This window comes from Lates calcarifer, linkage group LG7_1 (genome assembly GCF_001640805.2).
Source record: "Lates calcarifer isolate ASB-BC8 linkage group LG7_1, TLL_Latcal_v3, whole genome shotgun sequence".
Lineage (NCBI taxonomy): Eukaryota > Metazoa > Chordata > Actinopteri > Centropomidae > Lates > Lates calcarifer.
In genome coordinates, this window is record NC_066839.1 from 7,622,290 (window position 1) to 7,643,458 (window position 21,169).

Sequence of the window (21,169 nt, forward strand, 5' to 3'; positions counted from 1 at the left end):
AGAGGCAGCTGAGGGAGAGAGCACCCTGCTATTGCATGGTCTTACTTTAGTGTACTGCTTTTGCTGACATTTACCACATAAACAGCATATGGTAGCTTTGGAGATACAGAAAAAATCCAGAGGAGTGAAGATGTCACAGTGCGACAGATCGTAGTGTAGCCTTAGCAGGTTCATGGACTCAGTTTAGACCTGCTATTAACATGCAGTCTGTATCTGGAAACCCATGTTTTGTAATGCTGTCAAATCAGCTAGACCACATTGAGAGGTGGTCTAGCTCACATTGTGCTCAGATCTCAGCCAGGTGTAGATGCAACCTGTACAGTTTGACCACACTGTTCGACAAAAAACCCAACATTTCAAGGTCACATAACTCTCTTCCTCCTATCTCAAGCAAATTTGGCAACAAACTACCGGCAACCCACAGTGAAAGAAAAATAGGTGGGGCAGCATCACTCTCAGTCACTGTGTTTAAGTCTGCCATCTCCTCCAACCTAATTTGCATATTGAGATCTGATCACAATATGGGCAAAATTGAGATAACAAGAACATTTATTAATGCCAGCTCTAGATGCAAAGGCTGGTGATCTGATATTATTATCCAGATAACGTAATCAGATACAGATCATATGTTAATACCAGGCATAAATGGGGTCTTAGTCTTGTTCTATAAACCACAAAATCACATTTTACACGTTCCCATATAGCAGATTTCTAAAGGGGGAGATGTCTGTTGCGCAAGTGATTCAGAGCTAGGTTTAAGAGCAGTGTGGTGGCACATGTGGCAACACAGTGGGCGAAAAAACAAAGTTAGATACAAGTCAGAAGAATCTGGACACTGTTGCCCCTTGGGGTTGCTCTAGAAGTTGCCCTGTGTATCACCATGTTTAGTGGTCAGCAACATTCCTCCCCATTGCCTCTCTCTTGAAGATCTCCGCCAGCACTCATTCTCTCATTCATCACCCACCTGGTCATTTGATGTGATTTGTGTATCAGTGGCTGGTGATGTTGTATTGTTTTTTTCTGCAGAGGATGTGAACGTACCTGTTTGTATGTACCTGGTATGGATTTGTGTGTATGTGGTGTTGGCTTAACAGATAGGACACTGGGCAACAATTGGGAAGCCCAAGAGAAACCATGAGTGCACCTCACTCAGTCAGTGAAGAGCAGAGGCCTTTGCGGAAACACACACACTACCTCGCTGCTGTGTCACTCTTTCTCTCCCCGTTGTCGTTTCCCCCCCTCGGGCTCCTGCCTTCACTCCCCAGGGAGGGGGATTTGGCTGTGGATTGCCACAGTAGCATTTTGTCCTACCCTCTACCACTCTGTCGCTATCACTCCAGCATTTTGTCCTCTGCTCCATCCCTCACTGTTTCTTGCTCCATCCCGCAGGGCGAGGCAGTTGAAGCCGGTTGAAACGAGCCTCCCTGCCCTGTCACAGCCCTCTCCTCCTCGCGGCGGACGGATAAATCTCCCTCTTTTTGCATAATTTGTCTGACAGCTCCTTTGTTTTGTGCTGAGCTCAGCACCGCAGCGGTTGCATCCCATCATTTCCTGAAGCATCTCTTCAGCTGGCCGGTTATTGGCCCCATCGATTTCCCCCAGGGCAAGGCTGGGGGGTGGTGGCTCGCAGCCCCCAGGGCCACGTGCCTCACTGACCTGGCCATGCTCACTATTCTGTGTCCGTACAAACGGCTGCTGCCACCACCCGCTCCCCAGCCCATTGATCCTCCTGGCAGATCTCCATGACAACCCGTCGTCACGCTGTTTCCGCGGCGACGATGGGGTTTGGCGTGTAGAGTGATTAGTGTTTCTGGCATGGAGGCTGGTGTATCTGGATTTTTGTGTGTGCGTGCGTGTGTGTGTGTGTGTGTGTGTGTGTGTGTGTGTGTGTGTGTGTGTGTGTGTGTGTGTGTGTGTGTGTGTGTGTGTGTCTGCATTCACAGCATATTGCAACATGCCATTAAGACCAGTGAAAGGTTGTCGGACCCTAATCCTCGGATACACACACTCACGCAGATACATCAAGAATGCCTTTCAGTCACTTTGTTTCTATTTTATTTCATTTATTTATGCTAACTAAGGGAGTTTACAAACTGTTAAACCTGCTCTCCTTGTGTTTGTGTGTATGATTTGTGTGCGTGATAACATTTGCATCTCTCATATGAGCCCATTCTCTTCCTTCACTCGGTTGGTCTCTCACCAGTAACGGGGGATTGCAGCAGAGGGTAGATTAGAAATGAGTGAGAGAGTGTTTGACAGTCTGCTTTTTTGCATTCCCCCTCCCTCTATACATCTAAAAACACCCCACTCTGCTCCTGCACCCATTCTCCACATACTCTCCTCACTCCCTTACACGCACCCTCCCTTGTAGCTTTTCCACCGTCTCTCTCCATTTCCATTTGCAAACTGTCTCCCCCCATGGCTCTCTGATGGTATGATCTTTTCTACTGAGCTATTTTTTGCCATACTGAGGTCTTGTTTTCCACCCGTGTCAGTCGTAGTGTCATCACTCCACACTGCATCAAGGTTTTTAGCTGTGTCTTAGTTTACGGTGACTGTCTATTTACTGCATTAACCCCAGCTGCAGGACAGTTTAATGATACAATACTATAAAGGAGTATGTGAGACTGGATCAGGAAGTAGAAAACTTTGTGATTCTCGTGGTTTGTCTGTGTGTGTTTAAAGAGATCAGCTAGGTAGTGAGATTCTGATGTAATTTTTCTGCGTTAATTGTGTCATTTAAAAAACATTTTTTTAGATGTCCTCTGTAGTTCTTTTTTAGTAAGGTACACCTTGTACGAAAATGTCCTAGCTGTCGATCGTTAGTTTTCATATGTGCTTTTCAATGTCTGCAAGTTTGATCTGTGTCTTGCTGTAGCTGTATTTAGCTCCCTTAATCCCCACCTTTGTCTTTTTTCTGTCTTTTTTTTTTTTTTTTTAATCATACCTCTCGCTCTCTCTGTATATGGAGGCTCTGCAGTTGTGGCACAAATCTCCTAGCAACCACAGCTGGCACCATCATGGACGTCCACTAGAAAACAGGCTGTGTAAAGAACAACTGAGGTAGAAAAAGAGAGAGCACTGTAACAACATCACATTGCGGTGATAAGAAGATGCAGGTCTTTGTGATGTAAAGCAAAATTATGTAACTATTTTAAAATAACAGCTTCAAAATCATTTTGATGGTACACTGACTTGTAATTTTGAGAATAGTGCTTTTGTCATTCCCACTCCCCACCTCAAACAACTTTATATTTAACTTTGGTGGGTGGGTACGATCTCCTGCAGTGGCGTAAACTGCTGAAATCAGGCCCAGCAAATTCAAGAGTAATGCCGAACTGTAGATCAGTCAAAAAGACTTCAAAACCAGCGTTCATCTTTGATATTCAAAGAGGAAACTCTGAAAATATCGAGAATTTTAATTGGGGTTTGGCGTGTTTGTTACACAGATGATGCATCCAGTCAAATGATTGATTGTTTTCTGTGCATTAAAGCCTTTTAACCGCTCGGACTCTGTTGCTCAGAAAAAGTTACATTGTGTTCCTTTAAATGTTGAGCAGCCTTGATTGGAACAAATGGACACCAGCTTAGAGTCTGGTATCCAGTTTTTATAATACATCCATGGCTGTAACATAAGGTGGGGGAGTGTCTTCAATAATTAATCGAGCTCTGCTCAGTTAAATGGAGATGTGAATGGAAAAGTTCTATGAGCAACCCCCATAAAAACATGATTGCCATTAAAAACACAACGGAGGACATACATAAATACTCACACGCACAAAACAATAAAAATAAAACCAGACCTCGAGGTGGAAGACAAAGAAATTAGATCAACAATTTTGCATAGTTAGAAACATACTCTATAAAAGTTAGTAATGTAGCAGGTAAAGTGAGGTACAAAAGAATCACATCCCAGTCACAGCTACCACAAAACTTAACATTTGTAACTGAATTATTTTATGTTGAAACTGTATAAATCAAATTGTGATTGGCTGTTCATCATCACAGTGGTCCACGAGCTTAGGACCTCCAGTATGGCTGCCACTGGGTGAGGCCACCTGAAAGCCCTCAACTCTTTCTGTTCATCTCTCTTTTTACTCTTTTTCTACCTATCTCACCTCTCCTCCTTGCTGCTCTTCTCCCTCCTCCTGCTAGGGTTGCTTGTCGTAGTGGATGCCTGTCTGCCTGTGTGTTTGTCCTATCGTCCGTCCGTCCGTCTGTCCTGTCTGTCTTGTCTGTCTGTCTGTAGTGTTGTGATTGCCGGGACAGATGCACTGATGCCTGTGATTCGATGCTTTATCTCCACTAGCTCCAGTGTAGGTTGGAGGGGCTTAAAGATGATCGCAGGAGGACCTTCAGCTCTCGAGTAACTATCCCGCCCCCTCCCCTCCCTGTCCCCGTCCCCCTCCTCTGCCCTTCCCTCACCCTCCTCCGAGGAGCGCGCAAAACAAACGCCCCGCTCTGTGTCCCACCTTCCCCTCCCTTTCCCCCTCTCCCCCCTCCCTTCCCCGCTTGCCTAGCTTTCTCTCTATCTGTCGCTCACTCTCTCTCTCTCTTGTATGTCTCTCTATCTGTCCGTTGCCACTGGTCTCTTCCTCGTTCTCGACCTGTCTGTCGTTCACCCTCGTCACTCTCTGTCTTACTGTCTCTCTGTCCGGTCTTTCAGGATTCTTCCTCTCTCCGTCTCCCACGCACACTTTCCTGTCCCTCACTGTTCACTTTCTCTGTCCGTCTCTCTCTTTCTCTTCCTCCATCTGTCTGTCTATCTCTTGTTTCTGTCTCTCTGGTTAACATGCTCTGCTTTCAGTAGCTATGTCTGGTGTGCTGGATGTCTGTTAAGTAGATGCCATCAGGCCGCTCTAGTGGTCTTTATCGTTTTTTGTTCCTTTCTTCCTGTTTTCCCTCCTTTCTGCTATGTCTCGGCTCTGTAGTTTAGTGAAGTCTGTCTAGTCCGTGCTTCCTGTTTTTCTTTTCTTTCTTTTCTTTCCGGGCTGTGGGACCACGTCATGCAGATCCTCATCCTTCCACCCACTGTCTCTCTATCTGTCTACTTACCTGTGTTTTTTTTCTATCTCTCTGTCTCTCCATCCCTCCTTTCCCGCCATACCACCCACCCACCCTGCCCGCCCCACCTCCCATCTCCCACCCTCTCACCTTGGCTGTTTGGTGCCCAGTGGTGTCGCAGTATTAGCTTAGGTATGACGGCGGCGAGGGGAGGGGAGGAGAGAGGAAGGGGTGGGTGGGCGGGTGGGTAAAGAGACCTTCACCTTCACCATGGGTGTTTTGGTTCTCCATACACCACACACTGCCCACACCCAACTTATGTGATACCTCCAGGTCACAGAGGTCATTGAGATGCAGCAGTTGCAACAAAGGAAGGGAGGACTGTCAGAGCTCACAGAGAGAGAAAGACATGTTAGGGCAGACAAATAATGATTGAAAGACACAGGAAATTAGTTTTGTGAGAAGTTATGTGAATATAAAGGCGGATAGAAAGTCAGGCCAGCAAGTGGGCAAGAAGACAAACAGAGAGCTAAACACATCCCAAAAATGTGAGAATCGTGCCCAACTGCCAATTGGCCAAGAGCTGTACTTACTGTAGCTTTTTAAAGCTAAGAAACAAATATATTGAAGTAACTGCCCTGAATTTTTACACACTCTGTAAAATTCTGGCATCAAAGTTCATTTTGGCTAAATTTATATACTGTACTTTCACTGCACCCAGTTTATCCAACTGGGCCTATATTTGTGTAGGTGTATAAAGGATAATGATACTCCATTTCTATGCCAAACTAAACTGCAGTCTGTGATTCTCTTTTACTTATTTAGTCTCTCCCCAAGGCTGAGCTTCCCAAAAGCATGTTCATACTGTAACACAGCATCTCCTTTACATACATTGTTACAACTGTTCTGGAGCATCTGATGCCATGATCAGTGCTATGTTAGTTTTCTGTAAATTCCATGATAGCAGCAGTGAGAGACCACTGATATGTCTGTGTGTCACTTCTACTTGGCTGCTGCCACCAACTGCATAGCCTCTCACTTTCATTTTCTACTTATCATCTGCATTTAAAGAGTAACTTAACACCTCTGGTTAAAGTTTTCAAATCTGTTCCCACACACCCAGCATCACTGATGCATGTTGTTGGGTGTGGTCAGAAGTGTAAGTATCCTGAAGCACACCTGTGCATCACCAGCTGCAAGATGAGAGGATAAACCACTGAAGGTGAACAGCTCTTTAAGTTACTCTTTAAACAGTGTACAAACTTAATAGATTTTATGGGAAATCTGCCTATTCAAATCTACTTTTGTCAACCATTGACAGCAGAGAGACGACAAAAGGTAGGGAAAGGGATGAACATGCAACAAATTCAACAAACCGGCCAAACTCAAACCAGGACCGCTGTAGGGTGCCCTGATTTTCTTGTGCACTAACTGCAAAAATATTATATACAATGATGATTCATACTGTATATGGTTAGTAAGCAGTATGGAACTGGGACACAGCAGCTATGGCAGATGTTCGCCTATGGCTAAAACTACTCCCACCCTACAAAACAGGGTTTATAGGAAACATTGTCGTTATTTTGAGAAACAACAATACATGACTACTACTAATTGTATCCATTGTGCTTTTCACTTGTTTTCATACTTATACAGAGGTGTTTCAATTCAATTGGCAAAGGTTTGTTAGTTGCAAACATTTTCAGTCTCCATTCACTCACTGTGGACATCACTGAGCTGTGGTCTTAAGATGGTTTTGGGAAACTCAGCCCAGTTTTAACCCACTCTGCTCTCCTCCCCTCCTTGCCATAGATTACAAGTAGTTAGTGAGCGCTAGTGCAGCTACCATGCAGCATCAGCGATTTCCACAGAAATCCCACCGTTCTGCACCACATCTGAACAGCCACTATCTATACTCGACACTACATTTTCCACTACATTTGATGTTACACCGTAGCACAGTTAATACGTCTATTATGACCTTGTGATACAATATTGTCACTCTGTATGTTGTTGCCTTTGTCCGTATATTTAAGTGCTTTAATCTTAACAGTAGTTGTGACATGTCAGTGTGAATATCACCTGTGATATGATGATGTAGTGTACAGTAAGTGATGATAATGGTAATGCAGGAGATGCAGCCATCTCCCAACAGCAGGACAAAGTGCACAGTGTAGTGTGACACGGCTCTTGCCAATGCTTCTGACTGTTGTATATAAACAGCTTCTCATCTCAAGCACGTCAAAAGAGCAGCCCAGTTTATCTCAAATTACCACTACCTCTGCTCTCTCTCTCCCTTTCTCTTTGCCCTTTGTCTTTCGCTCCCAATCGCTCCCTCCATCTCTAGGTGCAGTCACGATGCAGCAGCAAAGAAAATATCCTAAGATCAAGTGAGTACTAAAGCTTTCCAATCCAAGAGCGCTCTCTTTTTCTGTGTGTCATATCTGTATGTCACCAAGTGTACGCTCAAACACACACAAAAATAGATTTTAAATGAGCATGTGATGTGACAAGTGCGAGCATGGTTTGTGTGTTTGGCTGTGTGTGGCTGCTGTGTTATGTTTGCACGTCTGCATGTGTATGCAATGTTTTGCCAGAGGTTGTTAAGCCTCATGTTAAGCATCAGAATATGCTGTGGAAGCGTAAGTGTATGTTTAAAGGAGAGAAATTGGGTCAAGGGAAATCAAAGCACAGCGCCTATTCTTCGCTGTGAGGCAGAGAGGCAGAGGGAGAGCGAGGCAGAGAGAGATAAAGAGAGAGGGAGAGAGAGAGCAGATTACACATTAGTTACACCTTGCTTTGTTCCTTTTTACCTTTGGAATTATTAGAGAGGTATTATTAGACCAACATGGCTGCTATCGAGCACCTCTATCATCCAGCTGGGCTCCACAGCTTCTGCAAACAAACAGGACTGTTTCTTGCCAATCCCTCCACATGGCATTTAAATTGTATTATTGCACACACACACACACACACACACACACACACACACATATATATATATATATATATATATATATATATATATATATACATGCAGCAAAAAAAATCATGTTAATCCACTTGTCTTGGTGATATTAATGTGGAAACACATTAGATTACATATTTTTATTTATGTAATTATATGTTTTGCATATCATGTGCTTGATTTGGAAGTTTGCCCTTTACTGCTACAGCAACAAACCCAGTGTGCTCAAATCAGTTTGAACATCTTAGTAGATTTTTTAAAGTTGTTTTTTTTTTTCTTTTTTGTGGCTCTTGGGCTAAAAGGAAATTCTTAAAATGCTGTTTTTTGTCTCCAGAGATAGTTGAGTGGTTTAGTTCCCTGCCTTTGGAGCCACATGCATGCCTTCCAACCACTGTCTCGGGATTGAGTCCCAGCAGATTTCTCTCTCCTCTCCCTCCCACTTTTGCAGTCCTTCTCTCAACTTTCAAACAGTCTAAATTAAGAATTAAAATGCAAGTGGCCTGCCCAAACTCCTGTGGGGGAAAAAAAGCACTGGTTGAGAAATGTCATGTGTTGAATACAGCGTGTCCTCTCTTCATCAAACTCAGGTTCAGTTTGGGCTCAATATTTCCTGATTCCGAGAGGGCCAGGTTTAAATTTTGCATCTAGAGCTGCATCTGAAATCGCTCTCTGCTCTCAAACTAGTGCACCCTGTTTACGTCATTCTATTTCAGTGTCTGAATTCTATGTGTAAAATGCATGCACTCTTTAAACATTACCATAGAATTAAAAAAAAAAAAATGTGCCCAGAGCAGTCATGTTTTGCTTAAAAAAATATACACTGCAATTCCTTTGATGAAAATAACATAAAAACATCATCCAGGGAAAAAAATCATGATGAATCCTTAATGTCCAACAATTCAATTTAGTACTCAGCTAATATGAACTTATTGTGGATATCTTGGTATATATCCCAGTTTTTCTGTAACAGTAAAAGGTTTTGGGGATTTTCTTTGTCAAAAAAAATATTTTGTTTGATGTATATAAAAATTATTTTATGTTATTCATTTACATGGAAAATGAATATATAAACTCTCAAATAGCAATCTCAGCCTTGTCCTTAAAAATGCAGTGTCAGTAGGGTTTTATGAACTGTTTATTATGTAGAAAACAATGAATGAATGACTCAGAGGAGTGATATTATTAGATACAGCACTTGTCTGCCCAAGTATATGCACTGTCACTATTTTGGGATGTGGTTGGATTTTATGACAACCTCTTCATGACGGTGTGTGTAATGTCACATGTCTTCTTAGGTCACAGTGCAGTGGACATCACCAAGGTGGCCCGGAGGCACCGCATGTCCCCCTTCCCCCTTACCTCCATGGACAAGGCCTTCATCACTGTGCTAGAGATGACCGCCGTCCTGGGCACTGAGATCATCAACTACAGAGGTGAGGAAGGACAGATGTTTGGCTTGTTTTTAAACTGCCATCCTGTCTGAGTAAACAAAAGAGCTGTAAAGAAAGATTCCCTGCTGAGAAACTCCTCTTCACACCCACATAAATGTCCCAAATTTGTTAATCTTGCCCTTTGACATCTCCAATTTACCTTCCCGTTAACATCTGCTGACACCAGCGTCTGAGCTCGGCGGGATGTTGAGGTGTCACACCTTTCAGATCGATGCAGCGACATGCGCTTGCCTAAATTCACATGACAGCGTTTAAACACTCTCTGTCCGCGACTAGACACCTTACTGAATCAGCAGCGTCTGTCTGCAGGGCCACAGTGTCAGTCACTCAGATAATCGAATGTACACAAATACACACGTCATCTTGGCTATAAGACATAAACAGCTTGAATGAGTTCTGTAGTCAGAATGACGAGCCAACAGAATTATGTCCTGACTATGCGCTATGCACTTTCAGGCACAACAGGCAGATGTCTTCTGTAACAAACCACACCAGTACCAAACTGCAGAAAAACAAAGTTAGTAACAAGCTGGAGAACATAGTAAGGCATTTAAAGAGTCACATATTTCTCTCGGGAGATGGAGGAGAGTAAAACTGAGCTAAAAGTAGAGTAAATATTGGACTTAAATTCATTGGTGACTCCAATTAAATGCTTCCACAGTATTAGTAAAATGTTTTAATGCATGTTAGTAGTTTGTTGTATGCATTTGTAGGTCTAAACAGACATACACAGACATTAGTTTAGCACCCAGGGGGCCTTGTCATCCTCCGGGCAGAGTGGCCTCAGCACCAGCGAAACGTGACACAGAGCCAGCCTCTGGGCCAGAGGGGAAAACACACACTCTTGAATTCATCTCTTAAGATGAGGTAGCAAGGACTGGGGGTGGAGGGGGAGCCATAATGGCCTGTGGCGCACATGACTTCTCGATCAATGATGGGAGAAGGCAATACTCTTTTCTTTTTCCCAAGAATAAAGTGATGTTTTGTGTTCTTGGAAAAGGGGGGAGTCAGTGGCAGGATTTGCAGGAACATAGCTAGAAGGAGGACAGGGGGTAAGGACGAGAGGAAGAGGGGATTTAAGAGATGAAATATTTAGACAGACAACGAGCTGGAGCAGCTCCCCTGCTGGATTAAGAGGGGTCTGCACGTGTGTGTGTGTGTGTGTGTGTGTGTGTGTGTGTGTGTGTGTGTGTACTTTGTGTGTAGTGTGTATGTGGCTATATATTACATGAGTGGGAAATTTATTTTAAGGATTTATTGTATCTCTCTTTTCACTGTAATGGTGTCATATACATAGAGTATTACTCTTTCCTTACTGTTGCATTTTAAATAAAGTTTTTAAGGTCAAATATTAAAAGAATAATAAGTTCCTGACTATGCAATGCTAAATATTTCAAATCTGTACCCCATTCAGATTAACATTGTAGGCTCGCTGCATGTATATTTTATTTTTATAGATTTTATTTTAGATTATATCACACCTCTACTGTCTTCCAAATGTTCAGATTTGACTATTTGGTTGGGTGATGTCACCATGCCCCATGCTTTAGTGTCCATTATGTAATCTTTTTAAAACCTGGACATACTGTGAGTGATGTTCTGCAAAGCATCTGTTCAAACACACACCTCAGCTTCTGCACCAAGACATCACCTCTGTTCTATTTTTATGCACAACCCAGCCTCAGCACATGGGTTTAACAAGCTGTTTAAGTGGCAGCTTGGAAGGAGTAAAATACACTAGAATATGTCAGATGAAATGAGATATTTTATTCTAAAAAAGATGTAAGGATCGGACAAGAGCGTGTGCGTCTCCCTCTACGACTGAGATGCATTATTTACCGTGGCTCGTTATGACTGTCATCTAGTAAGCTGATGTGTGTATGCCTGCACGTGGGTGTCTGTGTGTGAACATACATGTATTTTTTTCCCCTTCAAGTCATTGATATCAAAGCTTAGATCTTCATATTAACACCCACATAATCATAGTATAAAGGCTCAGAGAAATGCTATATATAGCTGCACAGCAGCTTAAGGTATTTAAGTGCCAGGATTTTTCTCTTCCACCCACTCTCCCCCTGTCTTTTTCTGTCTTTCTTTCCTTCCCTCACTTTCTCTGAGCTTTTGTTTCTGTGCAGTCTCCATGAGTGTGTCCTGAGTGTTTTTGAAGTTGTCTGGATGGTGGACGTGGTTAAGAAATTTGAAACATGGGACGCTTGCGAGCCTCCACTTGCTGTATATAAATCAGTAAAGCTGAAATAGAAAAGGAGAGTGTGTATGTGTCCATGTGTACTGGTCAGGTGGTGAGTCATGCAGGGAGATCCTGATGCATGGTGTCACACTCTGTCTCTCTTTAAAACACACACACACGTGCACATATACACACCTTCCGGCACATATGTCTCTCTGAATCTTAATCCGACTCAGATGCATGGTCTCCCTCACTCTCTCTGCTGCTGTCTCTCTTTCTCTATCCAGCTGTCGCTCTCTCCCTCCGCCACCCTTCACCCAGCTTCTCCTCCTTTCCTCATACCTACATTTCTCCCTCTTCTCCCACAGATGGGATGGGTCGAGTCCTGGCTCAGGACGTTTATGCCAAAGACAACCTGCCACCCTTCCCTGCTTCTGTCAAGGATGGTTATGCTGTGAGAGGTAAGTACCGTAGATTATGGCAGGTGATGTAAAATATGTTCCTCTCTCCTTCTTCTTCTGCGTCTCTCGAGGTCATACTTCCTGTCTGTGTCAGATCAATTCAAAGCAACACAATCTACCTCAAGTTATGAAATGTTATGCTAATAACATCAAACAAAATTATCAGATAACATTATTTAGGTTGCATGAATACTACTAACTCAAACACATATCTCCCCTCCATATGGGAAGCTAAACAACATCATACCTACATTTACAATAATGTATTGATTTGTCCCTTTAATCTGTTACACTTCCTGTTTGCATAGTTGATTGTCTTTGATTGGACAGCAGCTCCTTCCCACATTACTGAAGACTTCAATAGCTAAGACAAGCTAAGTTTTAATGGTGCATAGACACGTGACTGTCACTCTACACATTGTTGGAGTTACTGCTGTAATTTCTTAAGAGGAAGTCGCAGAGTATATGGTGGATTCAGCTGGGGTACTAACCAGGCCACTGTGTCTTTCTTCCCACTCAAATGACCTGGCTGTCCCAGTTAGACATGAACAGGACACTGGGGTAGTAGAGAACTGCCTCAGGAACAATGTAAGGGCTTCATCTGTCACGGTGAACTGGAGGAAGACTGAGGCTCTGTGCTCTAACGCTGCCAGGTGGAGACGAGCAACAAGAGATAGTTCTCAAACTGCTTCGGGTTTACCTTTGTTCAGAGAAATGTTTCATTCTAGTGTCTGTGCTAACTCCTTAGAGCAGTTTTTCTAGGTGAGATCCGGAGCAAAGTTGGTTGGCTTCTCTTGGTCAGTAACTCAGTGGCTGGGAGTCATGGAGAGAGCAGTGAGAGCCCTGTTAACCTGGAGAGCAGGGTGGCAGCTTGTTGGCTCCAGGCAGCTCAAAAACTCTTGCATATAACATCTGCTGTTGGCTCTTGCTGATGGAGTAGGAGGAGCAGACCACAGGTCTCTCTGGAGTTTATACATCTGTCCTGAGGGCCTGGCGCTTGCTGGGGTATACATGTGCAGATTTTAGAGATTTTAGTGCCTGGACTGTGGGTGTGGAAGGAGCCAATAACCTATTGCTTTCTACAGAAATAGTGCAGGTTATTTGCTCTTTTACCAAGCTTAATCATCCACCTTTCTCTGTCATTAGGAGTTGGAAAAAAATTCAAATGCTTGACCCTTATGAACTTTGTTCTGTCTCCTAAATAAGTCCAGAGTTTATGACCAGAGGATATAAAAGGGATGGTCTCTGTACACTTTATGGGTGGAGTGCATGATTTACAGAGGAAAAAGGTTTTTGAGATGTTTAATTAAAGCACATCGGACGTCAAAGTTTCTCGCTCTCTTTCCTTTTCCTCCTGTTTGTTCATTCTGTAGCCCACTGAAATAAAATGACTCAACTAAATGACACACTCCCACGCGCACACACATTTTCAGCTGCACACATGTGTAACGTTATTAAATCTTTCTTCTATTTTAGCGGCTGACGGCCCAGGCGACCGCTTCATCATTGGAGAGTCCCAAGCTGGAGAGCAGGTCCGCACCCACGTTGACACTCAGCCACACATGCTTAGCTCTCGCTCACAAAAAAAGACCCTCCCGCACGCACTAGCACAGTCACTCTCACGCAAAACACCCACACAAACCTGTATATGAAAATAAAGTGCTTCACTTCTGTCCTTCACCTCACACCTTGACCAGATGTAATTGCACACCAGTGTGTTCCCTCAGCAGGTGATGAAAAGCCCTTCGCCCCAAAGCAGGGCTTGAAAGTCAAAGTGCTGCCAAACTATAAAACAGATTAGACCTCCGAGACAAGAGTAGGCTACAGAGATTTATTGACTCCCTTGACCTCTCATCTTGGACAAAATCAGTACACATGCTAATGTGGGCTCAGTATATACATAGGCCTGGTTTTTTACATGAAGTTTTAGTGTTTTTACTTTACTTTACTTACTACTCTGCTTGTTCAAATCTGTCATCAGTTTTGAGAACTTCAGTAGAGTCTGTTACTTAAGTAGTATTATAGTAGTATTCACTTAACACTACTTTTCTTTAGCGCCATAGCTGAAAAGAGACACCTTGATAAAGGCATTGCAAATTTTTCAAAGACTGAAAGTGTATCATGATTTATCCTTCTTTGTAAATAAATTTTAGTCATGTATTTTGTCCACTCTGTGCACCTGTACAGCCTACCCACACAGTGATGCCTGGCCAGGTGATGAGGGTGACGACGGGTGCCCCTATCCCGTGCGGGGCCGATGCTGTGGTCCAGGTGGAAGACACTGAGCTCCTCCGTGAGTCTGAAGACGTAAGTGTGGAATTTCATCCAACGTACGGGTATAGTCAGAATGTAACCCAACAGCTATCCTAACACTAAAGCAACTGAAAATGGGTTCTGTTTGTTTTAGATTTCACAGCGAGTGAGTTTAGCTCAAAGATGGATGGGATGCACAATAAATCTTGGTCTGGCACGGTCACTTGGGCCTGATGGGAAAATGTATGTGTTCACTGTTACGGATCTGACAGCTGGTTTGTCTTTCAGGGCACAGAGGAGCTGGAGGTACGAATCCTAGTACAGGCTCGTCCGGGCCAGGACATTAGGTTAGTGTCTTCTTGCATTGGTTTCTATCAAGAGGCCAAAATCAGAATCCATATTTTATTTATCCAGCACTGTAGATATGGATAACATCAATCACAGTATCAGTATCAAACTGGATAAAGGTTACAGTGTGAATATGGTCTAAAATGAAAAAGACAGCTGAAAAGATAAGTGAAAGCATAGCTGATGTAAGTACAATGTAAACATTTCATTTAGGGTTTATACAGGTTTTAATTACACAGTGCTCATCTCTCCCCATAGGCCTATCGGTCATGACATCAAGCGTGGGGAGTGTGTGCTGGCAAAGGGCACTCATATGGGCCCATCCGAAATTGGTCTTCTGGCCACTGTTGGAGTCACAGAGGTGGAGGTCCAGAAATTCCCTGTGGTGGCCGTCATGTCCACAGGAAATGAGGTAAGAGTTAAGAAAAAAAAACATTTGGGAAATTATGCCCCTTATACACTCAATTCATATGGTCAGATAAAGGTACAGTGCAGTGTACCATCTTTGCTGGCAGCGTACCTTAGTTCATATTTATGCACAATTAACATTGTTGTGCTTTGACTGTGGACACCAGAACAACATTCAGAACTGAATGTGCATTCATCTGTTTCACGTGTGCTTTCAGTTGTGAAGAATGTGTTTATCTGTGACCAGGTAATTTCTGGAGTAACATTTGGGCATTGTCAGTGTGACTGATGTGCAGTTTAAATTTCATGGAGTATGAAATCTTGACGGATATCCTCAGCAGACTTCAAATACCCATAACACCTTGTTCTCAGTGCTGTGTACATATGTTTAAAGTATATAAATCAGCCATGAGTCACCTGCTCCATGGCCACATGCCAAACCAGCAGTCGTATATTGTCCTCATGTCCTCTTCTTTAAGCAAGTATGATAAAATAGAAGATAGAATAGGTTTAAATATGTGTGTATATATATACACTCACTGTTAGACATGGTTCAGTTTACAATGATATAAAAAGAAGTAAAACACATTTTTAAAACACAAAAAGCTACAACCAGAAAATTAATGGCGTTTTTGCTTAGTAAATAATTAGAACAATTAATTGATTGTCAAAATTTTGTGATAAATGGTGATTAATTTCTTGTTAATGGACCAGTAAATCAACTTATCATTTCAGCACTGTCTGAAAGCACAAGCAACACCAAATGGGTGATGTTAATTTGAAACTTCAGTGTTTTCTTTTCTTTACTTAGTCACAAGTGTTGTGTGATATTTTTAAGCCAAGGAACATTTTTGGCAATTCATTTTTCTATTTTTCAGAACCAACCCATTTGGTTCCAAGAGCAGGCTAAATACAGTAATAATATGATAGTAAACTAAGGATGTTTGCCAACAAGCATCTTAGACCCTTGTCTTCTAGCTGAACAATTATTTCTTTACTCACCAGACTTTTCTTCCACCTGAAGAGATGCTAACAATATTTTCTAAAAAAAGGTTTGAGTCCGATCTGGTTTTTACAGACTTAAACAAAAAACAGACTGCCTATTGAATTTCTAATGGTTGTTGTGTGTAATTTCTCGACTTGTTTCGTGGTAGCTGTTGAACCCAGAAGACGACCTCCATCCTGGGAAGATCAGGGACAGCAATCGCTCCACCCTGCTGGCCACTATCCAGGAGCACGGCTACCCTACTATCAATCTGGGCATCGTGGGAGACAAGTACGCCTTTAACAGAAAAACCTTTGGCTATAAACATCCACATACTTCTCACACCTCCAATTTAATATTCATCATCTTGCCATACTTCCTCTTATCCAAACCAAGCTCTCTATTCTCCATTTCCTTCCATTATTTCCTCCTTTGTGAGTTGGTGGTTAACATCAGCATGTTTTTGCTCATGCCCCCTCAGCCCCGATGACCTTCTCAACGCTCTGAATGAAGGCATCAGCCGCGCTGATGTCATCATCACCTCAGGAGGAGTGTCCATGGGTGAGAAGGTATGTGACAGAAGAAAGTGCTCACATGTAGCTGTGGCATTGTGTTTCGCTGACACCTTGTGGCAGAAAGTGGGATGGCATCCTGTATTTCACAGTAAATAATGAAAAAACACAGAAAATCACAGATAGTTTTTAAAGGTGGGTGGTTAGGTGAATGTCTTATTCTTCATGTTTAATTTCTTTTTCTACTTATTATTCTTTTCTGATTTTTAAATGTGATTATTTTAGACCCTTGTATCAGTATTTCCAGTATAGGGTTTGCAACTTTGCAATGTCTTTTTCAGGACTACCTTAAGCAGGTGCTGGATATCGATCTTCATGCTCAGATCCACTTTGGTCGTGTTTTCATGAAACCAGGGTAAGAAAAAGAGGCTGTAATCAGTGTAAATGTCAGATGTGTACTTAAAGTGGTGTTGCATCAAATAGATTTGAAATATAAAATAAAAGGCTGATTTAATGTCATGATTAAAATCTAAATTAATATATGTTTGTTTGTTTTTCATAGTCTCCCAACAACATTTGCCACCTTGGACATAGACGGTGCTCGCAAATTAATCTTTGCCCTCCCAGGTAGTGTGTGAAGTTGAGAGAAAGAGTGATTCACTCAGCTGGTTTTGAAGAGATGTTACTCATATATTTTTCTCCCCTTGGCTCTCCTCCCTATGTCTGTCCGTCTGTCCTAGGAAATCCCGTGTCCGCTGTTGTCACCTGTAATCTTTTTGTCATCCCTGCCTTAAGGAAGATGCAGGGCATTTTGGACCCTAGGCCCACCATCATCAAAGCGAGGGTAGGATGCACAGGCCAATCTTGGCATCCTGACTTACTGGCCAAGACTCACAAGTCGAAGCTTATCATGTTTGAAAGTTCTGGTGTTTTTTCTTTCTGTTTATCTCCACTGAGACTTTGTGTTAGAGCATGATTCACAATCACTGTTTATGTGGTGAAAAACAAGTTTCAGCCTTTCTGGTTGAACAAAAAGTCTCAGTCATATCAGATTTCATCTAGAGAAGGGTGGGTGTTGGTGTCATTTTTTTTTTTATCAAAGTTGTTTTGTATCTGTCTCAAACAAGTCAAAAAAGGTAGAAGGACAAGTTTGCAAAAAGATAAGTTCTCTTTCCATATATGAACATGAGTGTGGATGCAACAAACTGTAGCAGAGAGGAAATATAAAACATCAGAATATTTTATATTTTATATTATATTTGTACTAGTTTCAGAGTGTAACATTGCAGTCCATTGCATCTTAACTCGTGATTTTATACTATTTTCATCATCCACTTGATACATATTTATGACCACCATGTTTTGCTCTGAGTTGGCAGAGGAAGCAATCACAGCCCACACTGACCTGAAGGCCTGCTCCCCGGTCATGAATATTCATAATTGTTGTGCAAGAAAAATCATAATAATATCACACATACTGAGTAGACATAGTCTGTGTCCCCAAGTAGCATCATCAAGTAAGAGGTCTGGTCCCCTGCCATCATGGGTGCTTTCCAGAGCAGCTATGCTACATCACTTGCTGTTATAGAGCAGTTAAAAATCATCTTGAATGCATTACTGCCACTTAGTGGTGGGACTGATGGCCTTGAAGCATAGATGAAGCCAGATAATTTCCCTCAGCAGATGGCATCAGACCCAGGTCAAATAGTAGTGTGGCTTTTATGTCTGCCAGCAAAGTTGGAAGAGCTTTCCTCTGCTTTCTGCTTGTCTTTTTGCCTATTAGCAAATATATAAAGTTTAAAAACATACAAAAGTATCTGGCAGAATTTGGTTTGGCAGATAGTCTTTTAACCTAGTAAATTAGATTCTGGTGATGGCCCATTGCCTATTGCTGTAATTATGCAGGAAGAAAATTGGATATCGAGGACTTCCCTAATCTTGGCAGAAAATCAGTCCATGAGGACAAATATGAAATGTTACTGAGTCCAAAGCTTTGTGGGGTTTTATGACAACATCAATTACTTCCAAGGTGCATGAAGAAGCGAAAAAAGTCTGAAGAGGTCAAAACTCCAATACGTGTAAGATAAAGAAAAATAGTCCAGTGTGGTCCTCATCAGAGTCATGAGTCTGTAGCTTTACCAGTCTACAGTCAAAGTTTTAGACAATCCATACTCAACCAAGAGTCCTACTGTTACCTTAGCCTCTGTAGGTGCCAGAAGAATGGGGTTTGCCACATGGTATAATAAAGTAAATACAAGGAGGATTCTGAGAACCCTTCTTGTACTTCTAGAAAGAAGAGCAAGAACTTTTTAAAATGCTATATCCAACTCATACTGCAAGTGTGTTTAGATAGATATCCACAAAGATAAAGATGACTTGCTGACATGCAGTATATCATTATAATTTATGTTGTATGTTTTTTCTCCAGTTGTCTTGTGATGTGAAGTTGGACCCTCGCCCTGAATACCACCGCTGCATTCTGACATGGCATCACCAGGAACCTCTGCCGTGGGCACAGAGCACAGGTACCAAAAACATAGCCACCAAACAACACAGATAAGGTATCTCTCGCTTTCAAGCAAGTAAGTTAAGGTAAAAGGGAGATTTTTTTAACTAGATACAGTTTTTCACATCTATACGCCAAAAAAAAAAAAAAAAATGAAATGAAATAAAAAAACACTAAGTTAAGTGTATTTACTATATATATGTATATATAAACCTATTTCTCACATCTTTTTTATACAAATATGTGGTGTATTTTTTGAGCTTAGCTCATATCAGCCAGAGAAGAAAAACCTTCCTCAGAGCAAAGACAGAAGATATGTTAAAGGCCTTTTTTCAGTCAGCAATAATGGTTTAAAACGTAGACCAGTTGCAACCTTTTTTCATCAGGGTTTTCATCAGAGGACAGAAATAATAAAGTAGATTGATTTCACCATTCTTTCTTTCAATTCCACCTTGAGGTTCTCTGGATTTAGTGAGCACTTGGTCCCTACAGTATTTTAATATTAGCCAGTTTGACAGTGAAAACTGAGACAATTAATAGGTCTCCAAAACTGCAAAACCTAATGAATTTAAGTTACATTATCAGAATGGTGAGATAAGATACCAAAAATCCTCCTCTCTGCTGCAGGGAACCAGGTGAGCAGCAGGCTGATGAGTATGCGCAGTGCTAATGGGCTCCTGATGCTACCTCCAAAAACAGAGCAATACGTGGAGCTGCACAAGGGCGAGGTGGTTGACGTCATGGTCATCGGCCGGCTATGATGTCATCACAGTGGGACGGAGAGTTGGCGTCATATAGCGAGGGTTGGAATGGGTGGTTCACGGTGCATGTCCACATATCATTGACTATTCTGTAATATGCAACGGCACAGCTAGTTTTTATTGATTTGGATAACATTGAGGTATAGTCAACATCTTGATCACAACCTAGATACATATGAAAAAAATTAATTTAAAAAGATTATAGTATTTCAAACAAAGAAAATATAACTTTTAATGAAAAAATCAAATTATAAAAAGAGATTTATTCTGTAATATATTATTATGATTATTCTTATTATTATTATCATTATTCTTCTTATTATCATTATTATATTAAGGCAACTTTGTTCCTTTCATTGCAATTGCTTTGTGTGTTCAATGCTAGACCTTATCTATAGCAGTAGCATTTTAATAGACAGCTGTAGGTGCCTGCCAGGACAAAAAAAGAAAATTATTATTTTCTCATCTTTAGTGGAAAAAAATAATCTGTTTTTTGAAAATGAAGAAAACATTGAGAAAGACTCCAGATTTCCCATGGTGCTCAGCTAAGAGGAAGAGGGGGCACATCAAGGCCACTTCCTCTTTTGAGTGCCCATCAAGGTGACACTTCTGTTTTTCTCTCATTAGTATGCATCATAATGGCTTCACAAAGAGCTTTGCTTGTTGTTTATCTTGTGAGTCTTGTTTATGTGCGCAGTGCCAAATGCCTGGGCAGGGAAGAGGTGACGTTGGGAGGGGGAGGTGGGGGGGGCATGCCCCAGTCTGCCCAGACCCTGAAGCTTCCTTATATTCACAGTGACCAGGTGTAAACTCTGCCCCAAACCCCCCCAGGGGCGAGCTGAACCTGGGGAAAATAATCTTTTATTTGATCAACTATTTAAGAAAAAAAAGAAAGAAACAGCTTCTTTAAGTGCTGACAGCCTTTTTAACCAACTTCACAAAAAATGTACAGAAAAAATAAGAACCATATTGTACAGATATATGTGACCAGCACTCCTAAGGAAATTATTAAGCAATGAGGAGACATTGAACAACGCTGTACTATAACATTTTCTGTAATGATATGAAACTGATGAAAGAGACTAAGATAATAAAAATCCTTGATGATTATGTAAAAAAAGTTCTTGTTGGGTTTCCTTTTTTTAAATAAAATATATATAAAGAAAAACCATTGATCTTCTTCTTTGGTATTAAAAGTTTGCTAGGTGGTGCTGTAGCGTGAAGGTCAGAGAAGTGTATGAGTTTGGAATGAATGAGTAATGTTCCTATCCCTCTTTCTAGCCATTGTTGAGGTCCATGACCAAAGCATGTCAATGGATACACT

The 21,169-nt window shown here is 41.8% G+C and overlaps 1 protein-coding gene across 8 annotated transcripts in view; it reads left to right on the forward strand.

The window, feature by feature from the left end:
- gphnb (gephyrin b) overlaps positions 1-21,003 on the forward strand; it is an 86,346-nt gene extending 65,343 nt beyond the window's left edge. For 3 of the 8 annotated variants that reach the window (XM_018661724.2, XM_018661726.2, XM_018661727.2), the window contains 15 exons: positions 4,310-4,366; positions 7,352-7,394; positions 9,268-9,405; positions 11,980-12,072; positions 13,549-13,604; positions 14,260-14,379; positions 14,614-14,672; positions 14,932-15,085; positions 16,236-16,357; positions 16,548-16,635; positions 16,920-16,993; positions 17,141-17,208; positions 17,319-17,422; positions 19,007-19,103; positions 19,712-21,003. In XM_018661724.2, coding sequence (XP_018517240.1) covers positions 4,310-4,366; positions 7,352-7,394; positions 9,268-9,405; positions 11,980-12,072; positions 13,549-13,604; positions 14,260-14,379; positions 14,614-14,672; positions 14,932-15,085; positions 16,236-16,357; positions 16,548-16,635; positions 16,920-16,993; positions 17,141-17,208; positions 17,319-17,422; positions 19,007-19,103; positions 19,712-19,845 — 1,407 coding nt within the window. In that variant the 3' untranslated portion in view covers positions 19,846-21,003. The remainder of the gene's footprint in view (positions 1-4,309; positions 4,367-7,351; positions 7,395-9,267; positions 9,406-11,979; positions 12,073-13,548; positions 13,605-14,259; positions 14,380-14,613; positions 14,673-14,931; positions 15,086-16,235; positions 16,358-16,547; positions 16,636-16,919; positions 16,994-17,140; positions 17,209-17,318; positions 17,423-19,006; positions 19,104-19,711) is intronic. The other 5 variants (XM_018661728.2, XM_018661729.2, XM_018661734.2 and 2 more) reach the window with 3 other exon arrangements.
- Positions 21,004-21,169: the final 166 nt, after the last annotated feature.